At 38.3% G+C, this 10,871-nt stretch overlaps 1 protein-coding gene across 2 annotated transcripts; it reads right to left on the bottom strand.

Moving 5' to 3' along the window:
* Positions 1–488: 488 nt before the first annotated feature.
* LOC130993263 (uncharacterized) lies at positions 489–9,861 on the bottom strand. Of its 2 annotated transcripts, XM_057918090.1 has the most exons (12): positions 9,347–9,861; positions 8,845–8,922; positions 6,328–7,152; positions 5,565–5,650; positions 5,020–5,483; positions 4,384–4,884; positions 3,601–4,279; positions 3,263–3,493; positions 3,034–3,158; positions 2,147–2,502; positions 1,276–1,713; positions 489–1,184 (listed from the first exon to the last, which is right to left on the bottom strand). In XM_057918090.1, the coding sequence occupies exons 1-12, from the start codon at positions 9,413–9,415 to the stop codon at positions 687–689; spliced, it is 4,350 nt and encodes a 1,449-aa protein (XP_057774073.1). In that variant the 5' UTR covers positions 9,416–9,861; the 3' UTR covers positions 489–686. The 2 variants fall into 2 exon arrangements, with proteins under 2 accessions (XP_057774073.1, XP_057774074.1); XM_057918091.1 differs by lacking the exon at positions 9,347–9,861 and having other exon boundaries at positions 8,830–8,921.
* Between the last annotated feature and the right edge of the window lie 1,010 nt (positions 9,862–10,871).

Genomic DNA, 10,871 nt, shown 5'->3' with positions numbered 1-10,871 from the left:
GTTGGGATTGGATTGAATAGATCACTCTTAATATAAGAAATATTTGTCATTTGGACACTTCTTAATGAACAAGGTGCTTATGAAGATCCCTTATCATTTGAAGAATACAAAAACTTGTGTGAATCTATCTCACAACACAATACCAATATCCACGTCCAACGACATATTTTTAGATATTTGATTGTGTTTTAATTCGACTATCATACTTCCCTTGAGATAAAACTCTCCCCTTTGCAAATATAGTACAATTGGGTGTTCTCAATTTGAATAACAAACGGTAACTCTAAGGTAATTCTCGCCATAATTTAATATATTTACAGATCTACGAGAACTCTATTTATAAAAAGCACATTCGAAACTACTCAAGAAAATATGATCACTTTACAATTTTCATAAAATGAATGAAGCGTCGAGTAAAACCCTAAGTTATAAGGAACATGTAAATAACTTTAGTGTGTGGCACTATACCTCCATAAAAAAAGAAGAAATGAAAATGGAAGAAAGCAAGTTGCTGAGAGAAAAAATTTCATATCACACAGTGTCACGGCTACTATACTCTACATATATACAACCAGCCGTTTAGGACTATTGAGTTGCAAACTAAAGAGAAGGAAAATTACCTAACAAAATTATAGATTAATCCTGTCTGCACCAACATTATGGATTCCAGTTCAGCGCAACACTATCTAATTGTCTCTCAAATTTCCAAAGAGAAGCCTTGAAGAAGTATTCACATGTTTCCTCTGAGACATGAGCTGCTGCTCACTTCTAGCATCCACCTCCTTCTCCGGGAAGGGGAAAGACAGAGAAAGGGAGAGGGACGCCGATACATCCTCCTCTGCCTTCTTCTTCTTCCTTGCCTCTTCGAGAATACGTTCCTCGTGTACTTTATGGTCTATTTTACTAACCAATAGCGGCTCAATGCCCAAAGTCAGTGGTTTTATTTCTGCCCCTAAAGCAAGCTCTAGATTCGGTGCTTTATCACTCAGCCGATCATCATCTAGCAGATGCCTTTTCCAGGGCATAGATCCATCGGTTAAGGTTGAGCCCTTCACAGGCTGTGATTGCACAGGGAAAAAGTACCTTTCACCATGTCCATGTTCATAGTATTTCGGGACAGTCCCAACACCAGCTTCACCATGTTGGCTCTGCAGTGCGTAGGAGCCCGTAGGAATGTGGTTTACCTATGACATCAAACCATCATCACTACAAGTCTACAATAACTAGTATATTGCATGTATAAAAGCCAGTAAGAGTTCATCTGTTTGTACTTACTTTTTCAATTGTTCTGACAGCTTCATTGTGCATATTATGATTTCTGGGTGACACATAACCAGTGCCAGTAGAGAGAGTATGATCCCCTAAAGATGACGACGGTCCAGGAAGCATCGGTTCTTTATGGCTAAAGAGCCATTTGTCAGGCTCCACGTTTAGGTCTTTAATGCCCCTGTCATCGTCCATGGGCATTTCTGCATCTCTTGATAGATCTATAGCATCCATTCTTATCTTTAACTCATCTTGATGACACGTTTTCTCCAGTATAGCTCCTTCACACGTGCCATCCTTAGGGGTACCAGCCACCGATTTGCAGGAATCATGTGGTGAATGTGGATTGCCAACTGGAGTGTCCGGCTCCATCAGCATTTGCTCCCTTCCAGAACCAGGACTTGTCATGGCAACAGGGGGACTGCAACTGGAACTGATGCCGCTTTCCTGTGGGAAATAATAAAAATGCCAGCAGAATAAAGCTTAGTAAACATCAGCTAAGCAAAATAACATATTTGCGAACATCAAGCTAAAACAAAGTAAAACGAATCACTAACATGAAAAGGAAGAGCAGAAAAAATAGGCAAATTTAGACAACAGCACGAATCAAAGAAAGACAAGGGGAAGGAAAATGTGTATAACGGTGGGTGGCATACATAAACAATGACGTCTAGCCACAGTATGATGATTTAATATTTTCAATCTAGCGCAGCTGCAAGATATCAATTGTTTAAAAAAGCATTAAACATTTACAGTATTAAAACACAAGCCACTCTTTCTGCATCACAGAAAAGAGTAAATGACAAATTTCCTTTAGAAGTAGTTTAATAAGCCTACAGAAACAGATATTCTACCTATACACAAATAGAACGAACAATACCTGATAAGCACCCCTCACTTCTTCGCATTGCTTTGCACCATCACTTTTTACTGTAGATGACAAACTAGAATTTAGCCCATGTCCAAGCTGATCCAAAGGAGGTATATCCATAGTAACATCTCTTTTAACAACTCTAGTTAAACCCTGTAACTCTTCTGAAGTAGGCACTTTAAGCCCTGGATGTCCATCTTGGCTTGCATTCTCAGAGATAGGCCTGAGCGAGCATCTATTCTCAGGCAAAGACATTATTGGCGGGGGAATATCTCGAGGTGCAATTGTGGATTCAGGCATTTGCCGCAGGCTAAGTTCTTTCTTTCCTCTGAAAACACCCCAAAGGAAGAACAACATATTCCACCCTGCATGTACATGTTAAAAAGAATAAATTGTACTGTGGCTTGCAACACCAAATAACAGTAGATGCATGAGTTAGTAACTATTACATTCAATTTGCTATGACTAAAACATGAAACAGACAATAACATCCTAGACCCAGTTTCCTAAGTATCATAAGTTATGTTAAACAACATCTGGACAACCCATAGCAATGGTGCAAGCCAGCATCTATGTAGGTCTCATTGTCTGGTTTGACGCCCGATGCAGGCACATCTGGCCAATCTAGTCATAAGAACTTCCAAGTCACCATATTAGAAGTGCTCATTATAGAGGTGACTCCGAGAATGAGAAATGTGGTATCATAAAAACACATCAATGTTAACAAAACTTATGAGATCATTTCACCTTAGACCAAAATCTATGTTTCATACAAGGGCAATCTCAAACTGGAGCACAGGAAAAGGAAAGGTCAGATTACAATGTATGAACAGCTGTTCCACTTATACTGCAAAAGTGCAAATTGAGAAGAAGATAGAGACAGTTATTCCACTTACGTTGCAAGTTAACAGGAAGCTGATTAGAAGGAAATATGAGGAGCTCAACACCGTTAATATTTCCTTTAAGAGCAAGGTCATTCTTCATCATATTATCCAGTAAAACTTTGTAAATCTTCTCGTGGCTGTACCAATAAGGAGATGCCAACTTTTAGACATAAAAGGCAATACCAATCAAACTGGTAGAGATTAATCATGAAAATGTAAGGTAAAACAACAAAAGCATTACCTATGAAGGTCTTTAGCAAAAAAGAAAAGGGCTATGTTATCATCTCCAACACCATTTTCCTGAAACTGAACCGGCCAGGTGCTTGCACGAGGAACTTCATAGAGTACAATTCTATTATTAAATTTATTTACAGCTTCAACAACTTTAGGTGAAGCACATGTCGATAGATGAGCTTGAATTCCATCCCACAACTCAAGTGTTTGACCACTTCGCCAAATCTCGAAACTTCCTCTGCACATACAGCATGCACAAATTTCAGGACGATGGAGAATATGAAACTACCAAAACTTTTTGGAGGTAAAAACTCAAAATAAATTTAGTTAGAGATAAGTGCATACTGCCAAATATATTCATGCTCAGGGATTGCTATGGATTTCAACAAGAGAGGCATTACTGCTGGAACATTACTGAGTGCATCTCGCGAGGAAAGGCCAACATGAACACCATCTCGAACTCCAGAAGAAAGACCCTCTGCACGACCCATCAAAGACTGCTTTACACTATTGAGAGTTTCCTCTTTAAGAGGGTCAGCAGTAAAATTCCAAGATACTGGAGGCCTCTCAGCTAGCTCCGCATCAGAAGATAACTTTCTACTTTTGGCACTTGACATGTGGTCTATATTAGAAGCTACAGAAGCCACAATTGGCACGGATGACTCATCAGATTGGCCAGAAGCTCTATGCTTCCTATAGACTCCTGGCTTCCTCAGTACAGCAGCTTCAATTGCAGCTTTCAGGTTGTCACTTTCATCTCTTGAGGACCTTACAGATGGTGGGCCCACACGGCTTCCAGAATATTCCTTTGGTCGGTCAGCAGAATTTGCTAAATCCTTGGACTGAACTAATCCATCAGATACACCTTCACTAGCACTAACAGACAACTTTTCAGAAACACCACATGAGGCAGGATCCTGCTTCACGCTAATCTGATTATGTTTTTGTTCAGTATTATTAACTCCATTGGCTGATGAAAGCACAGGAATACTATGGCCGTGTTTTGATGGTCTCTTAAATTCACCTGGTCAAGCAAATATCAATAGATCATGAAGCAGCTATATTAGTAGTTCAAAGGACAAAAAGGCTATACCAGAACCAACTCAGAAAGCTGAAATCTAACTCTACCTGTAGTACTGGGTAAATCTGCATTCCTTCGAGATGCAAGACTCAATGACCTCGATAATGCTGCTGATTTACCATCAGTTTGTACTGGTTTCACCTCCTGGTGATTGGTAGGGGAGGCAAGTGAAGATGATTCAGCCCTGGATGATGGTCTTTTATCAATTCGTGATGTCAAACTCATGGAAGCACCCATTGCCGAATTATTTGATAGATGTTCCGTTCTGAATGAGCGCTGCCGTTCAAACGCACTCCTCTCTTTTGTATTTTTTAGGTCCTGGATGTTTGACGGTCTAGGCGATAACATCTTTATTTTTGATTCAGAACGATTGGAATTTGTAGATCTAAATGACATAGATTTGCCTATAGATCTGACTACACCCTCCTTAAGACGGAAAGAACCATGTTCCTTAGCTGATTTCTGCCTCTGAATAACAACTTGATCTACGAGCTTGACCTTTGGTTTTGAATTCAGAGAGTTAAAAGAATTAGATTTCAAGAAATTACCTGCAAGAACCGAAAGAAGTTGTCAATAATCTAGGACCAGTGGAAACCTCAAAGTCATGAAAAACTAACTCAATGTGTCAAGAGGACGGGCAATGCCAAAGTTAGTAAGACAATGAAGAAGGTATGCATTATAACCTCGTAAATTGAGCCCTCGTGCATCTAAAGCAGGCTTTGCCAATTCTGTAGCATCATTAACTGGGAGTGTGTCTAAATTAGAACGATTTGAAGACCACAGTCTTCCTTTATCTAAGCTCTTTAAAGAACTCTCGCGAGAAAGAACAGCTAGTTTGGAATTGGACGTCTTTGGCGACCCAATTGTCGACTCAAGGGCAGGCTTTTTTGCAATAGAAGAAACTTCGGCATCTTCATCATCTCTAAGCCTTTTAGAAGGATTTTTTGTAGAACTTTTTGTTCTGTGTCCCTCAGCATCAGAGTTGTTTAAATTTTCACTTCCTCGGCCGGATGAATTATTTTTCTCATTTTCATCCATACTTCCAATCTTTTCTTGCTTTCCGTTTCCTACCAGCTCCAATGTCTTGCATTCTTCACAAAGCCATTCCCCTTCAGGGACTTTCTCCAGCATTTCCCGCATGCAGTATCTGGAAAACAAGCATCATTTTAAATGCACAATTTCATAACATCACACATGGCTTAAAACTCTTAAGATTCCAATGACTTACGTGTGTTCTGCTCCATCACTGCACCGAGAACATATAGCAAGCAAATCCTCCCTCCCTGCATCCCCACAGATATCACAGACTTTTACCTGTTCAACAGGAAAGAAATTGTTCGGATTTATATCTGAAAATAATTAATTAATGCATGAGGATAATGTAATAATATATATCTTGCTTCTAAACACCTAAAATCTTCAACCTTCTTGATATGTGCAAAAACTGGTAGAAAAATCAGCATCATCTTGTCAACATTAAGTGATAATTAACTTTATCAAAAGAAAAAGGATAATGGCAATATCGGGACCAGATGTTATTCATCAAGTGTTCAGTATTATATTAAATCAATTTGGAAAATTAAGGTCCAAAACTGGTCATCAACAACTATATGAACAGTGTCAATTTATACTACATAAAGCAACATAAAAGAAAAATAACTATGGAATTGAACACCAGTAATGTAATGAAACTTGTGCAAACATACATTAAAATAATAGGCTAACCTGCACTACATATTTTTAGTTTCATGGTCTCCAGACACCATGAAATCAAGAAGAATAGGAATAATTTATTAGTTTACCAGATAATCAAAGGGGATGTAGGTCCATAATCAGTCATACTTGTACAAAGTATAGTTTATTGGAGAGACCTCCAGAAATATAAACATTTCTGTTGTTCCAGTTATATGGCGAGAATTAATACCACTGGAACATGATGATCTACCAGATTATTAAATCATATGAAATAGGACTGAATACCGCATTCTTACATCTTGTTCCACCATATCTGAGTCGTCACTCTCATCAGCAGGATGAAGTTCAATCTCCATGTCATCATTCTTCTCAGTGGAATTCAGATCCGTTTTGGGAGGATCGCCACAAACATCGTCAGAGGCATCATTAGGTGATGATGAATTTAAATGCTCAATTGAACCCTTCAAAATCTCAACATTAGTAACTGAAGGCTTATCATTATTTACATTCATTGGGCTTTCTTCATGTGGTAGGTTCTTGCCATTAGAAGCTTCAGAGGTATTCTGAGCCTTCTGTAAGTCAGCAGCATCATCAGTGCTTTTTGTAAGAGAAATTCCTACTGTGCCTGAATTTTGTGAATATGTCCCAGTTTGTGAGCTACTAGGTGACATCTTCCTAGAAATTTCTTCAGTGTTCTGCTTATTACACTTATTCCCACTATCCTCCGTATCAGATTTTCTATTCAACTGTTCATCAGTTCCACTGACACATGACAAGCAATCATCATGCCCTTCAGGAGATCTCCGACCGTCGCACTTTGAGTGCACCATACTATCATTGGATGCATTGGAAGTCCTTGAGGAAGCCTTGCCTGCTGCATTTCCAGAAAAAGAATCAGCAGTTGAATCCATGCCTCCAACAGTGCTCAGTATGCTTAGTTGCCCAGTTTCAGTATTCCCAGTACAGGTTTCTCCACCACGCTCATTGTTTGATTTTAGTAGAGCCTTATTAACATGAAAGCAGGACGAGCAAGGAGCAGAACACACATTACATGTCCCAGACTTCCCTCGATAGTCCTTTGAGCTTCTACCGGAGCAATGGCTGCTATTTTCAGATGTCACCTAACCAATTAACAAATCAATAAAATTAGTGAACTTTTGAGCATAATTCAAGTTAGAAAGATTGGGTGCTAGAAGCATTGAAGGAGAAAGCAGGATCATAATGCAGTACACAGCTGACATCTTGCACATTTAATGATTCAACTGCTAACGTGAAGTATATAGATGCACCATTGTCATCATCATCAAATGAAAGAACAGTTATGAAGCACCTAAAGTATATTTATCAGCATTCTGAGAGAGAGACCCAGTAGATGCATAACCGCACATGTCAAATGAGTAGAAACGAGTACTCTCCAGATAACATCGTTGAATAAGAATTCTGGGACTTGGTTTTCAGCAAATAATTCCAGAGTTGCTAACAAATATAGTGTAAAATCTGATAGATCAGCACCCATATTTTTCTCCCAGAAAGATGAAAATATGAATGGCAGCCGAGTGAACACAAAAATCCAGGGAGAGTTATCACATAGATGATAGATCTCATCTGAGCGACTGTATGGTCTCCTCTAAGCCAAAGGAAATGACAAAAACTCATATAGACAGAAAGAAGCTAAATCCGAAGGCCCATAACCACATTATGATCTTCTCAGCATGGATCTAAGCACAATCACAGGAGCACTGATGAAGCATCTTTTCAATATAGGACTGCTGAAGAGATAAGATAGTAGATACACACATAGATTGATATCTAAAATACCAGTTCATATTTATCAGAATTTTTTCTTACACCGATGAATGTCCTAAAGCCAATGTCCCAATAACAAAGTTATTTTTTGAGCTAATACTCTACCATAAAACCCATAATAGCATTGAGGAAATCAAGTTAGTTCCACAGTTCGCGTGCTAAAACACCAATTTCCGTGTCATTTTTTCCGCTTGCAATTACTTAGTTTGGACTACAGAGGCAAAAGCACTATAATGATCGCCCAACACAATAAAAAAGAGCTACTAATTATTGGTTAAAAATCAGGACTACGGGATTAACTAACGCATTGTATAGAGAAGATACTTATTATGCAACTTAATGAACATTGCTTGCCATAAAATATACTCAGCCTACAGTAAGAAACTAAGAAATGCTTTTGTCGTATGAAAAGCAACATAATTCTGCTGACGAAAATAATACAGATTCAACAGATAAAATTAAAATAAAAATAGATAATATATAAAGGATGAAATACAAGTTTCACACATTTCTGGGATTAAAATTACACAGATTCTCAGAAAATATGAATAGTATCAATAATTTGATCGCGTTGCTTCATTTCCAATGGTTATCACTAGAAGAGAGGGCAGCAGAAATGGGAGAAACTCGATAGAATCAACTGCACACCAACTTGAAAGCTCAAGCATTAGGTTATCTTTGTAGAAATTTGCAATGACCATCATTTTCTAATTGTAGAGACAATGAAAAAAGTTTTCTTGTTTCTTTTTACTTTATCTAAAATTAAGCTTCTTCCAATATTCAGAATTGACATTGAAATAAACAGCAGAAACACTGAATTTAAATTGACAATTTTCACTTACTCTAACTAAACCAAACCAAGACCATCAAAGCATTACAAAATAAAAAAGATAAGTACTATCTGATAATTTAGGGCAATAATGAACGAGGAAGAGCAAGGCAGAAGTGCAAAAGAGACTAATGCGACAGGACATGATACCAAAAGTGTTTACCGGATATTATCTCACCATATTGGTTAGTGAGTCACAATTTGCTTCATCACTTGGTCCTTGCATCCTAATGTTTCCTCTCAATACGGGGGTAATCTGAGAAACACACAAAAGTACTATAATGAAAACAAAAGTTCTAACTGCTAGCACAGCGAAACTACAGAAGCAGAGCATATATTTTACATAATACAGCCAACACTCCATCAACACAACTGCATATAAATCGCGTAGTAGCTGCTACACACTTGTCAAATTATAACGATTCTAGATGAAGCATGCATTCGTATGTAGAGACAAATCCAGTACTCATACTAGTATAACGAGGACACAAAATCTGCAGGTTCATCACATATCTCATATAGATTAAACAATAGAATAAATCAAAACTGAAGCTTAAGACAGAACCACAACAATGAGCTTGCAAAGATTTGCAATATATTAATAAAAAGGCAATAAAAATGTGAGGAATCAAGTGAACCCTAAAAGGGTAGGTTTCAAAAGGGCAGCGAAAAAAACATGCCTGCGGCTGATATAGAGTGGGAGTGACATCGCATAGGTCTTGGAGAGTTCGCTCTCTCCGATTTCTCATCGACGAGTTGCCGCCGGTCGATCAAGCATTAATTTTCCGAGCAATTATTGAAATCGGGCAAAGCTCACGCGATAAAAAATTAAGCCAAATTCGGGAAATAGGAATTGTTTGCCTCTATTACTGTCTGGAGATTAATTGATTAATAGGGGAAATTGGATTGGAATTAGGGAGCGCGGAGTGGATAAATCGAAATTCATTCACTGGAATTTACATGTATAATTAAAGGATCTGGAAAAAATCCCCAATATAAAACTTGTGGAATTTGCTTCAAAGATAATGTTTGCCAGAAATCAACAGGAAATAGAAGGGGAGTTATTGTAGGTTTGTATCGGCGTTTGATGGTTTTGGCAGTGTTGCCGAGTTTCAACAAGTTCTTTCCTCTCTCTCTCCAAAATATTTCTCTCTCTCTACAGGAAAATACAGATATTACACAATCTGTCCTTATATTTCCAACCTCTCTTTCTCCTCCTCTTACTCTATAAATACACGTATATAGTATTTAATAGGAGTACTATACATATTCGACCAATACATATATCCGTAAATCGTACGTATTATGTTTAAATGCCACGCAATGATAAATGCGGGCTGCTAATATTCTGAAAAATATAATATTAGTCGGATTGAATTAGAAGCAAAATTCATCAGATTTCGTTTGGTAATAAGAATATATGCTTCGTGTGTCTTTTCATTTAACGCGTGTTATAATAAACAATTGAACTACTAAAAATTATAGCACGTTGAAGGCTATGCGTAATATCTATTTATACTATATTAAAATTATTAAAATAAAAATTTTATAAAAAGAAAAAGAAGAAACCTAAACCCTTGAAAGCACAGAGAAGCAAACTAAGGGCCGAGCCTCATTAAAACCTCAGAATGAGGAAAAAGAGTACTCGTCTACTAACAAATAACACAAACTGTGAGGGAGCGGAAAGAAACGACCTCAGAGACTCCGGCCTAACCATTGTCCCTAGATCGTCTCGGCTACCCATCACAGAAACAAAACAAAGAAAAAAGAAACGAAAAGAAATCGTAAACAAAAGCGAGCAAAAACTCCAAAAGAAGAACCAAGCCAAGAAACTACTAGAACACCAAAAGAGCTGCAAACTACGAAGAAGCTTCAAGCCAATCCCATCGAAAAGCGCATGCTCTAAAAAGAGCGAGATATGGTGCATCAACGACCAAAACTCACCGCACTCAAAAGCTCGACGCCAATCTTTATACGTCCCGCCGGCGGAGCAACCAAAAGAGGCCGAACTCTCCAGCCCCAGCCTTGAGCTCACCCAAGAACTGAAAAAGAGCTCGAGATCAGCCCACCAAAACCAACCAGCAGTCATGAAGTCCGCAGCAAAACCAAACCCCCAACTGTATGACGAAAGACCCCAGAGAAAAAGCTCATCCGAACTGAGAAGAAGCTCCTGCCACTCCCTCGAAACAACCAAATTAAGCCAAT

This window comes from Salvia miltiorrhiza, chromosome 7 (assembly GCF_028751815.1).
Source record: "Salvia miltiorrhiza cultivar Shanhuang (shh) chromosome 7, IMPLAD_Smil_shh, whole genome shotgun sequence".
Lineage (NCBI taxonomy): Eukaryota > Viridiplantae > Streptophyta > Magnoliopsida > Lamiales > Lamiaceae > Salvia > Salvia miltiorrhiza.
The sequence above is the reverse complement of the archived record's forward strand: the minus strand, read 5'-3'. Positions and strand labels throughout refer to the sequence as shown.

Excerpts from the sequence above, each read along its gene's own strand:
- LOC130993263 (XM_057918090.1), bottom strand. The coding sequence starts at position 9,415 with ATGAGAAATCGGAGAGAGCGAACTCTCCAAGACCTATGCGATGTCACT. Across the intron at positions 5,651-6,327 it reads CAGATATGGTGGAACAAGAT|GTAAAAGTCTGTGATATCTG; the intron begins GTAAGAATGCGG and ends CCTGTTGAACAG. Across the intron at positions 1,185-1,275 it reads CTGTCAGAACAATTGAAAAA|GTAAACCACATTCCTACGGG; the intron begins GTAAGTACAAAC and ends TTGATGTCATAG.